The sequence below is a fragment of the Sphaeramia orbicularis genome, chromosome 5, assembly GCF_902148855.1.
Source record: "Sphaeramia orbicularis chromosome 5, fSphaOr1.1, whole genome shotgun sequence".
NCBI classification, from domain to species: Eukaryota; Metazoa; Chordata; class Actinopteri; order Kurtiformes; family Apogonidae; genus Sphaeramia; species Sphaeramia orbicularis.
This window is the reverse complement of record NC_043961.1, coordinates 25,545,330-25,563,196: the sequence shown is the minus strand read 5'-3', so window position 1 is coordinate 25,563,196 and position 17,867 is coordinate 25,545,330. Positions and strand designations below refer to the sequence as shown.

General features: G+C 37.7%; 2 protein-coding genes across 7 annotated transcripts in view; both read left to right on the top strand.

Moving 5' to 3' along the window:
• The window catches only part of LOC115419645 (arf-GAP with coiled-coil, ANK repeat and PH domain-containing protein 3-like), a 77,241-nt gene extending 72,052 nt beyond the window's left edge, over positions 1-5,189 (top strand). For 4 of the 6 annotated variants that reach the window (XM_030134541.1, XM_030134542.1, XM_030134540.1 and 1 more), the window contains exons 24-26: positions 589-650; positions 3,816-3,865; positions 4,595-5,189. In XM_030134541.1, coding sequence (XP_029990401.1) covers positions 589-650; positions 3,816-3,865; positions 4,595-4,663 — 181 coding nt within the window. In that variant the 3' untranslated portion in view covers positions 4,664-5,189. Of the gene's footprint in view, positions 1-588; positions 3,283-3,815; positions 3,866-4,594 lie in introns of those variants that run through there. The other 2 variants (XM_030134544.1, XM_030134543.1) reach the window with 1 other exon arrangement.
• Positions 5,190-6,506: 1,317 nt separating this feature from the next.
• Positions 6,507-17,404, top strand: ube2j2 (ubiquitin-conjugating enzyme E2, J2 (UBC6 homolog, yeast)). Its single transcript, XM_030135333.1, has 7 exons — positions 6,507-6,646; positions 8,907-9,037; positions 12,397-12,437; positions 12,671-12,773; positions 12,862-13,000; positions 14,808-14,888; positions 14,975-17,404. Exons 2-7 carry the CDS (start codon positions 8,907-8,909, stop codon positions 15,263-15,265), a joined length of 786 nt encoding a protein of 261 aa, XP_029991193.1. The 5' UTR covers positions 6,507-6,646; the 3' UTR covers positions 15,266-17,404.
• The last annotated feature ends 463 nt before the right edge of the window (positions 17,405-17,867 follow it).

Genomic DNA, 17,867 nt, shown 5'->3' with positions numbered 1-17,867 from the left:
AAGGCGGGTTACTATTCATAGAAAAGACAAAGTACTATACAAGTGTTGTTATCGGTTTGATTCATAAACCCAGTTTAGGATGGGGGTGAGTGTTGTTTCTTGTTTGAAATCTTAAAAACTCACATTTTTGCAATAAATAAAAACAACTGATGTGTACATGAGGCTAAAGCAGATCAAATCTTGGGTTTAAGAATGTAATATAAATGCTGCATACTTACAGTACCTTGCTAAAATGTTCACCCCCTGCTAATTTACTAATTACACTGGATAACAATTCATACTTTTATATAATTCTGTAAATGTTTTAATACATAATAATAATAGTTTCACTTTGAAAACATCCATCCAATGAGTACAGTGAATTAGTCAGAAATTAATTAATTCATAATGTTATAATTTTTAGGGGCATTTGAGTACCCTTTAAAAGAGTCTAAAATTGCATTGTGTATTTTACCCCTCAGTTTCTTTACTCGCTCTCTTCTGTGTCTCCTATCCTAACCACCTCACCACATATTTACTCTCATCATCATCCTTTTAATTTGTTTATGTTCATTCTTGTCTTACCTGGTTTCTTTCTCCGTCTCCCAGGCTGCGTCTCGCTCGGATGAACGAGGAAATGCGAGAGGCGGAGGCTCCCTTGGGTCAACCAGGTCAATACCCCAGCAGCAGCCCCACTGAGCAGCAGTATAGGAAGTGCATCCAGGAATTCATCTGCCTCACCATAGACGAATGCTAATGATCAATTCTATACCTGAGACTAGAGCTCCTGCTCACTATACATCCCTCCTGACTGGGAGCCTAAAATAATCCTGTAGAAGTTACCCCTAGACACTGATCCCAACCAAGTCTTTTTGACATAACTTAAAGATCCAGGCTTATGGGCAACTTCTTAGAAACAGGGTGTCTGAGGAAAGAGCTACTCGTGTAAAGAGGGGGGGGGTGCATTGTGTAATAGGGAGACCCCTGACGCACCTTTACAACTCTACTGACTATAGTCACCACCTTCATTTTTCTGCATCACCAATGTGTTTCTGCTTGCCATTACTCTGCACCACCCATGCTACGCTAGCTGTATCACACAGAGTATCAACATCTGCTTTTTGGTGTTTTGCTAACAGGGTTATCCTTGAATTTATTATCACGTGGTGTAATCTCTTGTGTGAGGGTGTGGGTTTGCTGTTACCTAACAACTCTGACCTCTAAGGAAACCCGCCGCATTAACCCACTACACTTATTATATCTTATCCAGACCATCTAACTTACCCATCTCTTCTTAATCGGAGATGTAAATATACATATATAGAAGTTCTATGGGTAATCTTTAAATATGTGCTGTGGCATGAGGTGAAAATAAAATGGTATATGTCCAATTCTTAAAAGAAACAGAGTAACCGACAAGCTACAGTAGAGGTTGGCAGGGTAGTTTACTGTGTATAAAGTGGAGGCAGGAAAGGAAATGTAAAACTGTGATAAAAACGCTGAAGGGCTTTTGGAGAGGAGACCCTTGCCTGCTTTGTAAGATACTTCGTGACATGATGAGTGAATGAGTGAGTGAATGAGTGAATGCGATAGCAAAAGGGTGCATGAGAAAACGAATACTGAGAGACAGAGTTAAATAATATGATATTATGATACGTTATGTAAAGAAAAAAGAAACTGTGCACTTTTCCCATTAACAGTATTATAATTTAGCTTTTTTTTTATCCAGTTTGTTTTTCTACATCTTCGTCTACTCAAGTTATTGTCTATTATCTGTATTTTCTTTCTTTCTTTTTTTATTTATGTTTATTATCCCAGAGGATCAGTGCAATGCATTCGTGAGTGCAGTTTTCATCTGCATTGCTGTTAATGATTGTCGATTTATTCTGAAGACGTTACTTGGAATTCATAACAGGAAGTCTTTTGTTTAGTTTCTTCTGTGACATTCATAAGACATTTCCTTTTATTTTCCCTTTAACAATGGCCTTATAAAGCTATGGTTACAGTTATCAGACACTACTTGGTTATTGAAGACAGCTATAATTTCTAAGTATTGTGCTGTTGTTATTTCTAGAGAATATCTTGCAAGCTGAGGTGATAAGTGGACAAACCAGAGCAGTAAGGGAGTCTGCATAAACTGGATTTGCATATTTACCTTTAGTCAGTAGCGACCTGATCTCTGCTTCACTACCTTGTGACTCATGGTTATATAATCACAACTTTTTTGTAAATACTCATCCATGTTTCAGTATTTTTGGTGACGTAACAGAGCACATTTCTTTTTGAGCAGTTTACACACTTATTGGATCAGAAGGCTTCCCTGGCCACACACAGTATTCTCTGCATGCTTTGCCAGATTTATTTTTGGGAAGAGCAAGATACTTTACATTCTAAGCATGATAAAATATTTTTCTATTGTTTGATCACTTTGTGGAGTGCAGTCCCGTGGAATAAGCATGTATCAACATGACCCCTCTGGTGTCAGGAATTTCTTCCTTTATGCGCCTCTGTGCCATTCTTCCATCCACGGACCATCTGTGGTGCATTCCTCATTTGTGTCTTTCTTATGTTTGTTTTGTTTACAAAGAGAAACTTTCATTATAGTTTTTATGTTGTGATTTTATTTTCATCTGCCAAAGATTTTTAAAGGGAAAGTGTCTGACATTGTATAATATCACAGTTTTTTTGTTTTATCTTTTTTGTTTGTTTTTTTTTCTCGTACTGAAACTGTTCAGAGTAGATACAGCATAGTCTTACCATACTGTGTGAAGTCAAAGTGACTCAGTGGTAGAAACACTGTTGATGTATTCACATGTTCAAAAGAGGTTCGAGACGTACAGAAATGTGACTTACCCGAGAGATTTCAATCTCCTGCAATAGTTCAATGTACTGCGATTAGAACCAGACTAGAGGGTGATGTGAAGCTACTGTGACCAAACTGTTAAGGGCCCTCTGCCCTGGTGGAAGTATTAAATGTTGTGTCCATTTGTGTGTATTGACATAGGAGTGGTTAAGGTGCTGTTCAATGATAACATGCTGTAAATAGTACACTTGTGTATTTTAACTCAATGCCGACTGCCTGCCTCTCAGCATTCAATCATGGATCCTGACTGTCTGACCTGTTTTATGTTTGTCTTTTTATCCTCTTCCAAAACAACCTGTCAGGCAGGTCTGTGCCACAGCTCTGCCCTACTATGACATTTGGATATCTTTGGAATACTATCTTCATTGTCTTTAGAAGCACTGAGGGGAAAAAAAGAAAACAAAATGCATACAATAAAACCAAGAAACTCGATGAACTAACCTCGCTTCTGCTCGTTGCTCTCATTTCTGGTTCCTGTCTCATCTCTTATGCATAGCATTCTCCCAACATCGCAGCAATACTGTTGACAACACACTTACTTTCATATAAGCGTAAACACTGTGCTAATTCTCAGTAAAAAAAAACTCAGTGTGTTAGTAAAAAAAAATTGCCAGACGTTTGGGAGAATGATATTTTTATAATCTGATCTGGTGTCTGTTGGTCTATAACAAACTTTTTGGTAGCACTTGGCTTATTCAAAGCAATATAATAATTATTTCATGGAAAAGAGGGAGGTGTAGGTGCATATATTTTGTGGATGTCACCTTTTAAAGATCACTTTGGTGTGAGCAGCAGCAACAACACAATGCCTTGAATAATTCAGTGTCTACAGTATAAAAACAAACATGGGGTCTCACAAACATTGTTAAACCATCAGTTCTCACATGTCCAAAATGTCTCACCTTATACTAAAGGCAGCAAATGTCCACTCAGGAAAATAAACACTGACCTATCATTGCTTCTGTTACTACAGGGGTTTCCACTGGCAGCAGGAGGGTAAAACCCAAGGATGCTCGGGATAGAGTGAGTGAAGCATCCTGGGATGTCTTACAAAGGGACTAGTGTGAAACTGTCTCTGGTGGTGTGGGTGTTTGGGGTTTCTGCTTCTCCTTCTGTAGGGAACACACATTCTGTTGGGAGCTGTCTTGTAATTGGGATGTGGTTTTGTTGCTTGGGGATAAATGGAGCATTAAGATTTATTTTTTGTTAAATTGAGTGTTTTGATGCTCGGCCTTAATGCTTTATTTTGTTAAACATCTGATAAAGAAAACAGAACGGGTAAGTACAAAATAATATCCTTTATAATATGACATAATAATATGGAGCGCATGATTCTAGTTACTTCCAGGGAGATACTGGGACAGGATGCTCTTCACTCTTTCCCTGTAAATGTCTAATTTTCCATCCTGCACACTAATCCTCCCTCTCACCAATACAATGGAAGCATCAGATAAAGCTTCAGTCCTCTTTCACTTATTCTACCTACAAAGATTTTCCTGTTATAGTCAAAATACGTGGCAGAGAGACAAGGTTTCACAGACATCTCAAGGCTTTTCTAAAACTTTTATTCTTACTCTCTTTCCTCAGTTGGGTTAAATCTGGTCTTAATCTGAAAAACAAAATATGCATCACTAGAGTTTCCAGAATCTGCTGGCTGTAAATGTAAAAATTCAAGCCATGTCTCACTGGATTCTCCGTGATGCCAGCCGGTGGGACAAAAAACCAATTTGACTTCAGTATCCCCTGTTACAGGTGACATCCCCTGTGTTGATGTCTTTCGCGACTTTTCTCTCCTCGCGTCTCTCCAGCCCGAGAAGTTGAGGAGAAGGAGTTTGCAGTTCAGCCGCAGCAAGAGGCCATAGTGACCACCGGTCGTGACCTGATCTGACCTCTCTACTGTCATTGTGAAGTTAGGAAGATAACAGTTCCTGCATTTATGTAACACTGATGCTCTAGGATTGTTGCTGCAAGATGAAGCCAATTCACACTTCCTAAAGTGATTTAAGAACAGAGTTATATTTGTTCTTAATCTTTTTTTATAAGTATATTTGATCAGGTACAAGACTATCGCCCTTGATCGTCTGAGAACATCGCAATGTAACTCTTCATAAATGATATTTCAGTTGACCTGAAAAATATTTTGCTTATTGAAATAAATTTGGAGCAGAAACAAGTACTGAGACATGGGCCTAATGGAGGTTTGTCTGTTTTTTTCCCCTTGTTGTAAAAGTATAACAGGTCAGCAGATCTGACATATGCTATTCTTATCATGTATGATTTAAACATTGAACCTTGACATTTGTAAAGTATGTTTTGCATCTGGTATCAGAAATAAAATGAACAGCAGAAACAATTCTATACAGTATTTGCTTCCATTCTAGACCTAGACCTTTAGCTCCATGATTCCCAACCAAACAAAACCCAGTGTACCATGGGTGATATTTTAAGATCTAAATTAACTAAAATAGATTACTAACAAATATTAAATGTACAAATGCCAGTAAATATGACACCAGGCTAAGTCACAGTAGATGGAAAATCAAATAGCCATTTTAGTAACGAATAGAAAAACAAAAATGGTCACAAAGATGATTGTGACAGATCTGCACTGATCAACAAATGAATTCAAGTAATAAAACAAATCAAGCATTTAAATATTGATTTATCAATTACATAATTATTCAGACAAAAAGTTTCAAATGTATATACCTCATAAGTTGCAATTGTTTTTAATTGTTAAAATAGTAATATGCTGATGAGAAATTTCCAGCCCTGAACCTGAAGTAAGCCTCTGGAATGGGGTCAAGAGAATGAGGCACGGTCACAACTCACCAAACAAAGCCAGGCTGCTTGTATTTCTGCATTAGGTGGCATAAAGCAGCCAAAATTCATGTGAATACTGGTATGGAGTCTGCAACACGCATGAAAGCTGATTGAAAATGAGGGTTTTTCTGCCAAATACAGTTTTTAGATGAAAACATTTTAAAAGGAATATGAACTTTCTTTCTTTGCATTATTCAAAGTCTGAAACCATCCATATGGTATTTAGTCTGTTTTTTATTTTCTGCAAATTAATATATAATATTGTGGTGTGATGCACGTATTTGCTGCATTACATTGTGGGTGTTGGACATTTTGTGTGCCATGTTATGTGTTATGCGCAGGCAAGATAACAATAGTTATCTTGCATTTTTACATTCATTTTTGCTTTTATGAAGTGACACCATGACTGTAAGCTGCAGGCTGAACAGTCCCTTTACTTGGTAAGTGGTTAATTAGATGAAGTTCAAGTAATTTAATTAGAAGATGTGACTTGCTTAATTAAAAGCACATCAGTTGCATCAAGCCAAACTACCTGCCTTCAATACTAAAAGTGCTTCAATAGCTTATACAAATAATATGAATAATATATAAATAATTATTATATTTCCAGGATTGACAGATCATTCCGAAAAGGATGAGGAGAATCGCAAGATCAGACACAATTAACTCATTTTACTAAATGGAACTACGGATGTTTTATTCATTAAAAGTAATATTAGTAGCAATTGTTACACATTGCTATGTTTAAATGAATAGATATTACTTTTTAAATCAGCTGGTGATGATAGGGCGCACTTCAGCTAAATAACCCCTATACTACAAATGAAGAAGAAAACCGGAAGTGTTACTTTTCCTCCTGCTGGCGATAGCTAACGCTACGTTGGTGTCATCGTCTTATCGGTTTGGGGTTTGACAATAGAAACAGCAGCCTTATTTCGTGTCCACCCACGAATACCTTTTCCCATCGGGGTCTCTGGAGAGGTATGTCCGTATTACTGTCGTTTGTAAACGCCACAGATGCGTGCTCAGCTGTTGTCGGTGATAGAGCTGACCGTGTTAGCAGCTGAGCTAAAGCTAAGTAGCTAACCAAACATAGCTGTGGCCTACGTTAGCCGTCAGAGGCTAACACAGTTCACAGCCACTAGCCGTACCTACTACCTCTCAGTAAGCGTAATGTATGATTTACTTGACAAGCAGTGTGTATTATCACATTATATCACCCACATATAAAGTAATGATACCGCTCAAAGTTTGTTTCCACTGTTTGTTTACCATCGACGAATGAGTAACTAGCCGACGTGAGGCTAATTTACCGACTGCTACACCGTTAGCCAGAAATTTACCCTAGCTAATGCAGTTTGCCAAGTAGCGGATTAGCCTCCCCTAACATTAGTTAACAAGCCTGTTAGTGTTATTGTCGTCAAGGGACATTGACATAGGTTTCTCACTGTTGAACTCCACTGAAGCCCTGTAAGCGTGACCCAGTCAGCTGTTTGCCACATAACAGTCTGCAGCATAATACATCCGGCAGGCAGTCAGCAATGGGCACATATGGAAGTGGCTTAATTTATTTGATAGATTATTGAGCATGAGGTAGTGTAATATAATACATAAACGTCACACCTCCAATGGGCAACACAGACTTGGTGTCAAAATTACAGCCTCACAATAATTCTGGCATCATGTGTCTTATGGAGATGATCAGTGTTTCGTTTCTGAACTTTGGAAATTCCCTCCGGAACTACAGAGGACACGTCACATTTATACGTGTAAACATACAGTATAATAAAGGTCAACTAGTTATTGTACTTTTTTAATAAGTATAATAGTACATTGAAAATGTACTGTAGGGAAATCCAGGTGTTTGTAGGTTCCAGCGGTGAAATATTTTGATTTTCTTTGTGTTACTGATTTAACTTGTTTTGAACCTGTGACTTTGGGTCAGCATTTCTAGATTTAACCATTTAAATTCTGTTAAACTAATAGAAGAACAAGCAACCAAACTAACAACATTTCTATCGTATTTTCACTCAAGGGCCAGATCAAGTGGTGACATAGGGACACGTTTCATAGTCAATAATGTCTGTGTTTAAACTAAACTTGCCTCAATGTTTAGGTAATGCATGTATGAATAGGTCTCAGTAAGTACTTTAACATGATAAGTTACAATTTACATAAATACATTTTTGGGGTAAAAATACTTAAATTACTGTAGCGTGACACGGGGACTCAAAATGAACATCTTTTTATTTTTCACTTTACGCAAATGCAAAAAAACATGCTGTTCTCATAAGAAAGTTATCCTGAAGAAACACAGGGATTTAGCTGTGATGTTAAACTACAGCTGTGATCAATATTGGATAAAAATGTTGAAATGATAAGTTTTGATGAACACAAATAGCCTATGTTGTGACATGGGGACAGCAGTTTGTCACTTTGTTCAGTAGTCATACTAAAAGACTTTGCTGGACCCAAAACACCACAGATAGGCTAATAAACTTTTATTTAATGTACATATTACAACTGAAGTGATATATACATCTAATAGTAGAGCATATTTTACAGATAATTGGAAAATATTGTACATAACCTTTCTAAATTCTTGTACTGTTGAATAATTAGTTCCTACAGATTCACAGACTTAAAATATCACTTATACAAGCAAAAAAAATATTATTAAAGTTAATGGTGCATTTACATATTTTAGTCCTTTTTAGGTTTCATTTTATATTGATTATATCTTTTTTTTCTACAAGCGTTACTGAAATTTTGTAAACAGTTCAATATAATATAGCTCTTAAGCTAAAAAGTTAACCTATTTGAGAGATGATAAGTGAAACTTCAATTTTTGACACTGATGTTCACTTTTTCGTGATCTGGCCCACAAATGAACTGGTATTAATTCAGTTGTCAAATATTAAACAGCATACTAGCTGTAATGGAAAAATACAATTTAAAAAAACTGTATTCAAGCATATATTTTGTATTGATTCTCAACTTTTAATGGCTTAAAAAACCAATGAATAACTGACATCAAGCAGCATGTATAGCATCCCTGCTTGTTTTAGTCACAGCACAACAAACATGTCATAGGTTCCAGGCCCAAAGTGAAAGAAAAACTAGAAAAATACACAGGTTGACCTTGTACTGTATATATACATATGGTGGTATTATTATATACTGGTAACAAATTAAGACTGATTTGTGGTAATTTAGCTTTGTGTGTTTTGTGAATCCTCAGATGAACAACAACGGGAATAAGAGAGCTCCAACGACAGCCACTCAGCGACTTAAGCAGGATTACCTCAGGATAAAGAAAGACCCTGTGCCTTACATTTGTGCAGAGCCTCTTCCCTCCAACATCCTAGAATGGTAAGGTCTCTGTTGTTTCATCAAAAAAAAATCACACAGGAGTCAATGACATTATTGAATGAGTTACATTTTAGTGATTTAAGTAAATGCTTTTATATTTAATTAGTAGACCTAACTGTCTACCTGTACTGTAACTGACATGTCACTAAACTGCTGAAACTAGATGGTTTTGATTTTATTGAGTTAAAAGATCACTTACCCGTCTGATGTTTGCAGCTGGTGGTTACAAAAGTCCAAACTTTACTTAAAAGTAAGCAGGTTTTGCTTAAAGGGCTGCATAGACAAGATTAAGAAAAAATATATTTCCTCATTTCCTTTTTGTGTTGTCATTCAGGTCATGTTTGTGTCATGTATGCCAGGGTGTCAGCATATTATTTATTACCTTGTCAGCTGTATTGAATTGATGTGATGTAAAAAAAAAAAAAAAAGGTAGCAGTGATAGCACATTTATTTTTGACAGAGGATGCTTCCAGCCGTTTATTAGGTGCTTACTAAGTTGAAAGCAGATCCAATGAGCAGTGTTGATACATCTGTACTATTCTAGCAGGGTGAGGTCTCTGGCATTTATTTGTAACTAAAAATAATAATGTTTGTGACCTCTGGGAAGGAGCATGTCTCAAAGTGAAGCAAATGTGGAACAATCCAAAAGTGTTATATGGGTCCAATTAGGGCTGCGCTATTAACCAATTTTAAATTGAAATCAGATTTTTTAATTAGGATAATTTTTAAAAAAGAGAAATCGTCATTGATTTCATCTTTCTCGTGCCTCCGGGCCGTGCACCTCTGGCCTACCATAGGTTCCTCCTCCTAAGTGTGAGAGCGGTCTTTCACAGAAGTCCATGTAATGACCATGGACCTTAAATCTGTGACGGGCCCGCAGTAGTGACACCAATGTAAGCCGTGGTTTCATGCATGGATCCCCTAATTCAAATATAACTGCATGGGGATCACTCACCTTACGTTGTCCTGCATGGATCCATACCATACTGTCTTCTTCCAATCCGGGTTACAGGGGCATCAGCCTCAGCAAAGTAGCTCAGACAGCCCTCTCCCCAGACACATCCACCAGCTCTGGGGGAATCCTTTGGCATTCCCAGGCCAGCCCAGAGATATAATCCCTTCAGCGTGTCCTGAGTCGGTCTGTTCCAAGCACGGATCCCCCAACTAAATATAATCTCATGGGGATCACTCATATTACGTGGTCCACACACGACTGATGCCTGTCACTGACTTTTATTGGTATCACTTCTGGTAGGGAGCGCTGCCTTGTATTTCGAGCTGCTCATGAAAATGACATGCTGACTTCTGCTGCCCTTTGTAGTTTTACCCAACAATCAAAATCAAAAATCAAGTTTTTAGAAGAAAAAATCTGAATTTTATTTTTGGCCAAAAATCGTGTAGCCCTAGGTCCAATCAAGCGAAAGTGAACTACAGCATGAAAAGGTAAATTCACACACATTTATCAAGTGGGCTCATTTTTTAGCGAAAGATCCCTATTTTATGAAACTGTTATCCTTTTTAAGATACCACTTGTAGGAAAAAAGTTCCAACTGATTTTATTGATTTGTACTTTTTACACCACAGCTGTGTCTCAGATATAAAAATATAGCTCGAATTTGACGCTAAAAATTATATCTAAAAAATGTGGAAAATGTATTAAATCTGTCACATTTAAAAAGACTAGCTGTGAACTGTTACCGAGAAATGACTCTTTATATGTAATTTACCTATATCAGTATGGACCACCACAAGTTGTAAATGACACTGTGTTAGTATTAAATACATTAAATAAAGCATTGTGATTATATCTGGTTTGTTGTTTTAAAAACAAGTCAACATTTTGGCTGATGCATACAATGGTAAAGTGTCATCCACATGTTACTATGGCAGCCTGTCCACATGCTACCACATTCTCATGTCAATAGAACAAAGACTTTTCAATATTTTACTCCAAAATATATGTTCAGCATAGTTGAACATAATATCCAAAAGGTTTTGTCCTACTTGTTATCAATTTCTGTCGAGAACCGCATGTTTTGAATGTTTGTGTAAAGCTTAACAACTTTTTGTCCGTTTCAAGTCCACTTTTTACCGAGCAGTATTTTGACATTTATCACCTAAAAATTTTATCTCCCCAAATTTTGTTATACATAATGTTAAAGTGGGTCCTAGGTTCGATTCCAACACCAGTCGATGGGGGTGGGACCTTTCTGTGTATAGTTTGCATGTTCTCCCCGTGTCTGCGTGGGTTCTCTTGGGGTACTCCGGCTTCCTCCCACCGTCCAAAGACATGCACTAATAGGTTAATTGATTAATCTAAATTGCCCATAGGTATGAATGTAAGATTGATCGTTTGTCTCTATATGTCAGCCCTGCGATGAACTGGTGAAATGTCCAGGGTGTACCCCGCCTTCACCCGTAAATAGCTGGGATAGGCTCCAAGCGACCCCCATGACCCTAGTGAGGATAAAGCGGGTTCAGAAAATGAATGAATGAATGAATGAATAATGTTAAAGTGCTTATAAATACCTACTCAAATATGTATAACACATGCATATAAATTACTCTGCTTACATAACAGAGACTGTTAAACACGAAATGTGTTACCGCTTGATCGGACCCATATACACGTCGATCCGTAAATGATTGATTAAGTTGACTGTTTTTCCATGTTGATGAGCGAACCTTTTGTAGACACGCACCTTGGAATATGATCATTTCTGTCTCCAAAATCCAATGTGATGATAGCCAAAACAACAGCTTTAAAGTGTTATTCTGAAAACTGATAACCATAACGTACCATAATAATTTATTGTCATTGTATTAAAACTCTCTGATCAAAGGGCGGTAAAGATGAAACCATAAAGATGTAAAAGCTAGTTAAGAAATTTAATGAGCTAGTTTAATCATTTTTGAAAAGCTCTTAATCAGTATTATCCTTCAACTGATCAAACCTATGATTTAATATGTGAAAAATGTCCGCCAAACATTATTTACATGGGAATTTTCTGATAATGGTACTTCTGTAGAGTTATTGTGTTTAATTTATTTGGATTGATAGTTCTTGAATGTACATAAACATTATATCACGTCATTTCAGCACGTTTATCTTTATCTCCACGTGGTATCAGTTTATGTCTGATTTCTCTGGAATAAGAGTAGTAACATGATTGTTTACAGCTAGTGCAATTTTATAACATCCTTATGATAGATGATAAGGAAATAATAAATATTTCTTTGGCACATAAGTTTACGTTGAAGTTACAACCATAGAACTGACTTCAGACACTTTATAAATTTTATTACCTATTTGTGATTTTTATGACTAATGAATCATTGCACTTTTTTGTCTTCTCTAGGCATTATGTAGTCAGAGGTCCTGAGAAAACTCCATATGAAGGTAAAACATCACCGATGTATTCTGTTTCAGTATTGTTTTCCATATGAATGTTTCGACAAGCTGATTCATGTTTCTTGTTGTCTGTCTGTGGAGTGGGAGAAATGCCAGCTCTTGCATGAGACATGTTTATGAAAGAACCGGGCTATTTGAGATTACACAAACCAGACTGACTCATCTTATTTTTAGTTTCAACTCCCTGTCATTCTTTGAACAACCACTCTTTTTTTTTCCAGGAGGATATTATCATGGAAAGCTCATATTTCCTCGAGAATTCCCTTTTAAACCACCAAGTATCTATATGATTACGCCAAATGGGAGATTTAAGTGTAATACAAGGTAAGAATGAGGTCACGAACAAAACTACTTGTGCTATTTTGCCTCTTTGAGCAGCTCCTGCAGCCTGACCCCATCCTCTTTCCCCCAGGTTATGTTTGTCCATCACAGACTTCCATCCAGACACGTGGAACCCTGCATGGTCGGTGTCCACCATCCTCACAGGTCTGCTCAGCTTTATGGTGGAGAAAGGACCCACTCTTGGTAGCATTGAGACCTCTGACTACACAGTAAGCACCTACTTTGACCTCTGTCAGTAACACTGCACTTTTCAACCAGGGGCTGTGGCAGAAATTTAATTAAAATATGACAGAGCATTATTCTTACGTATTTAAGAATGTAAAAAAAACAAATAGAAGTACATTCTGATGTTTTGTTCATCATTAGTAAATATGCAAAAACTATTAAACTGATTATCATCATGAGCCACAAGAAACACTTTTAACACTAAGCACTGCTGTTGAAATAGTACAACTATTTAACTACTGTAGCAAACATGATAGTGGAAATAATTATTTTGGGGCCAGTTTCTCACACATATATTATAGTTAATGACATTTTAACAATAGAGCTCTATATTACATTTTTCATTTGTTTTAAGGCTAGGTTTAAAGTGGTCATATTTTGCTAAACCCACTTTTATTAGTCTGTGGTACATTTATTTGTGGACCCTAATGGGTTTGAATTTGAACCCTCCAGCTATCTTTATATTCATTCCGGCAAAAATTGATTGGATTTCTACAACCCATTTTAATTCCTGCTTAATTTGTTACGTCTATAACTAGTTATAGTTATAGACGTTTGCACATATAAGGTCAAGACGTCTGATGAACATTTCTCCGAGTACGCCATATTTGTTTGTCAGCAGCAGTGGTTGTAGTCCATACTGAAAATATGTCCAAACTTCGAGACAATTACCTAAAATGTTCAATTGTTGGTTATATTAATGAACACAAGTGGCTGAACTGGACAGAGTAGCATGGTCAACAAGCTGGAAGGGGTGGGGTGTGATGTGGCTCATTTGCATTTAAAGGGCCAGCGCTCAAAATGACCTTTCTCATGTCATTACTCAGAAACAGGTTTGAAGATGGACCTGTTGAGTTAAATTAATGAATAATTCAGACCCAAGCATAGCATTTACAGTTTATGTAGGCCACAGGGAAATGTTTTAAAATGCATAATTCCATTTAAAAAAAGCAAAATATCACTCCTTTAAAGCTGCAGAAAGTAGAAGATATTAAAATGTACAGCTTCCTTCTGCAGAATCAGATAGACCAAACATTAAAATAGACAACCTGGTACTATTCTATGTTGCTGTGGGAAAGTAAACCCCAGATTTCACAGTTACAGGAGCTGCCATGTGACAACCCATGGGACAGAGCAGTAGAGACGCATCTAAAGGAACCTGAACGTCGATATGTAATTAAATCCGTTTATCACAGAGAATTGACCCTGTTGATCTTGTAGCAAAGGGTTTTCTACCTACAGCCTGTAAGCTGAATCTAGAGGACTTACATTAAAATATCATGACATATAATTATGGAATTATTGCCCATCAATGCCAAAACATCATGGTATATTACACATTGAACAGTTCATGTCTGGGAAGACTGGCTGTAATCGTAGTCCTTTATATAGGACACTAAATGTAACCAATAAATGCTGAAAACGATTGTCTCTATAAATTCTGTCATACTAATCGAAGGCAAAGGGTTTTGGTTATAGCTAATAGATTGTTCAACCTAAAAGTTTAAATAAATAATAAAAATGCTAGCTAAATGTGTGAATAAACAGATTTAATAATAGGTTAATGATAATAGTAATAGACAATTGTAAGAATAAGTACTTTATTTAATGATTAGTAGATTTTATGAAATAGGTTCTAGTCTGTATTAGCAGAAAATTGGGGGGGGGTCAGTAAAGATGTGCTCATGTATATCAGATTCTGATCTGTTGGTTCACCTTGCAAAGGGTTGGGAACCAGTGATGTAAACAGACTGTGATATTTAAAGTTAATGTTTTTCCTTGTCTCCTCAGAAACGACAGCTGTCAGCCCAAAGCCTGGCCTTCAACCTAAAGGACAAAGTCTTCTGCGAGTTGTTTCCTGATGTAGTCGATGTATGTAGGAGGTTCACTCTTAACTGCAGTCTTCTTCTGTCCTGTATTGTTCTGTTCTGATATGTTATTGTCCATCCTGCCATCAGGAAATGAAGCAGAAACAGAAGGCCCAGGAGGAGTTAAGCGCCCGCACTCAGCCCCTCCCCTTACCCGATGTGGTGCCTGACGGTGACCCTCAACATGCCCACTACGGCCTCCCCGCCCTCAACGGAGGTGCTGTTCCACTCGGGGGGGCCAACCCTGCCCCTGGCCTGCAGCAGGCAAATCGTAACCATGGACTTCTAGGTGGGGCTTTAGCCAACCTGTTTGTAATTGTAGGCTTTGCGGCGTTTGCCTACACGGTGAAGTATGTGCTGAGGAGCATAGCCCAGGAGTGAGAGGAGCCAGTGCTGTAGGGGCCAGCTAGAGGACTCCACATTCTAAAAAACACTACGTGGGGAGGGATGTTCAGTCCTGGGTTAAACCCCTCCACGACCACCACCACCACCACAGCCACCACCACGGACTTTGGAAGACGCTAATTCAAAGCCAACCCACCCAGGAAGGATAGAGCGGAGGAGGTGGGGGAGTGGACGGGAGTGGCAGTAGGGCCGCGGGATTGGAGGGGCTTATTAAAACGGTTGTGATCCACTCTGTGCTTCAGTGGTTTATGTCAGTAGTAGATGAAACTTGGCTCATGGGTTGTGGAAGAGTGTTGAACACAGGACGTGTTAGTAAGTCATAATTTATAGCCTCTGTGCTGGAGGGCTGGACATGGCTCCAAAACATTTTTATCCTGCAGTGTACCAAGCATTCCTGTTGAACGATGGCTGATGAATTCTATTTCTGAGCAGGTGATACTGAAAGTATGTCCCCAGTCTATTTGCATAATAAAAGAGTGGCAGAGGTAATCATCAGGGCTCCTCAGGGTGTGTCTCAGACACCACATTTCTTGTCAACATGTTGCTGCTAGTGCAGCTCCAAAAACAGCAGTTAGTGCCACTATCATCACTGATGTGATTTTCTTTTTTTGTTGACAACTGTGTTTTACTTTTTTAAAATGAAATTTAGGGCAAAAATAATCGAATAAATCAGTGCCAGCCAAGCCCACCCCTGCATATTTGCTTTTTGTCATTATTTTGCATTTCCATTACCTTTAAACTGAGGTGAAGGGCTGCCCTTGGCACTGGAGTCAGTTTCCTGGTCTTTTCATGCATTACCTGGAACCTCCTTAGCTTTAAGGCATCGGATTTCATCACCTTTACTTTATGAAACCAGTTTTGCAGCCTTGAATTTCACTATGAAACAGGTGACGGTTACTTAGACTTGGAATGGGAAGTTTTATCAAAGCCAAGGGAAATTTACCAAAATATTGTATGTTGGGGTGCTTATGAAATTTCGGGTTGGTTTTTGCATAGTAAATACTTCAGTCGGACACAAATGCAGGACATTAAACATTATGTGCTGTGCACTAATACCCCTCAGCCAGAAAGGACAGACGGACGGACAGACAAAAAAATTATAATGTCCCTTCAGCCCGAAGTTGGCCGAGGGGTAAAAACCATTTCGCTCCTTTGTATTCATATAGGGTTCCTCATTAATCATGACAGTCTGTGATTTTTCATACACAAATGTGTTGACACATTTTAAGCACAAATGGAGCCTCACAAAGCCATTCAGTCAGGACAGTGTATACAGTAGTAATATATGCAGTGAGGTCCAATACATGATGGAACAACACTGCACATACATGTCTGCACCTCCGAATGTCACGCTCTTCTCTGCAACAAAGCTAAAACAGACTTGACCAGTGAATTTATATCTGCATCTAAATATGAAAAGCATATAAAAATAAGCCTGGCATGTGTTTTGTTAGAGCTACTGCGTGGCTGAAGTCAGATGTGTCCAGATGTTCTCTCCAGTCAACCCATGAGCCAAGCAGACAACCCAGTGTCTGCACAGACCTCAATAAAGACCAATACATTTTATTTTATTATTATTTTTAATTGGCTTAGCTGACCAGTATAGCACCACTCTATATAGGTCCAAATACAGAGACACCTGAAGAGAACCAACATTTTGTTCAGTATATCATTTCTTTTTGATATTTTTTTCTTTGTGTTTTTGTTCTTTTTATTTATAGATACAGCCTTAGCGTGTCATGGTTTCATGGAAATATCCTGGTGTTTGCTGAGTAAAGCTGTGATGGCAGCGTGGACAAACACACAGGCAGACTGTGACCCAGGCTTACATAATTGCTCATAATTTACTGTTGTGCATTGCATTTAGTAAAGAAGGTTCTACTGTGTATCTAATGGTTCAGCAGAAAAAAAAATGGTCTGAAAGCAGATTTGCCTTTCTATTGCTCTTCTTTTCTTGGCACCAACTTAAAAAAGAAAAACTGATGATGGGAGTGCGTTTGTGTGATTATGCAGCAAATGCCCTGGTTTCCATGCTTCGGTTAATCTTGTGTGACATTGTATGTTTTCATAGTAAATGCAAATAAATTACCCTGCTCTGCAGGACATTTTAGAAAATGTGCTTCTATCTGCTGCTGTGACAACTTTGAAATGTCTATAAACACTTTAGAAGCTGTCATTACAAAGGTCAGACTTTATTTTCTTCCCAATAAAAAGGCCATTTGAAAAAAAAAAAGAACCAAGCGCACACAGACTCTGTCTTATAGATAGATAGATAGATGGATACTTTATTAATCCAGAGGGAAATTCAACTATTCAGGAACTTTGCATACAGCACAAGACCAAAACAGGTGGGTTAGTAACTAGGTTGACATTAACCCTTTATAGGGCACTCATAGAAATACTCTGAAATTCAAAATTTAAACCTTAGTGTGTTATTGGAGGATATAACAAGAATGTATTACTTTTGTGAAATCTTTCAAAAAAAAAAAAAAAAAAAATCTCGTAGAAAATCAAGGTTACTGAAGTTACCATCTTTGGTTCCTTACCCATAAGTGGCAAAAAAAAAAAAAATCCAAGA

What these genes read in the sequence shown, in the direction of transcription:
- ube2j2 (XM_030135333.1), top strand. Translation starts at nt 8,907, where the DNA reads ATGAACAACAACGGGAATAAGAGAGCTCCAACGACAGCCACTCAGCGA. An exon ending in TGAGAAAACTCCATATGAAG is followed by an intron (nt 12,438 to 12,670) that starts GTAAAACATCAC and finishes TTTTTTTTCCAG; the next exon opens with GAGGATATTATCATGGAAAG. An exon ending in TTGAGACCTCTGACTACACA is followed by an intron (nt 13,001 to 14,807) that starts GTAAGCACCTAC and finishes TTGTCTCCTCAG; the next exon opens with AAACGACAGCTGTCAGCCCA.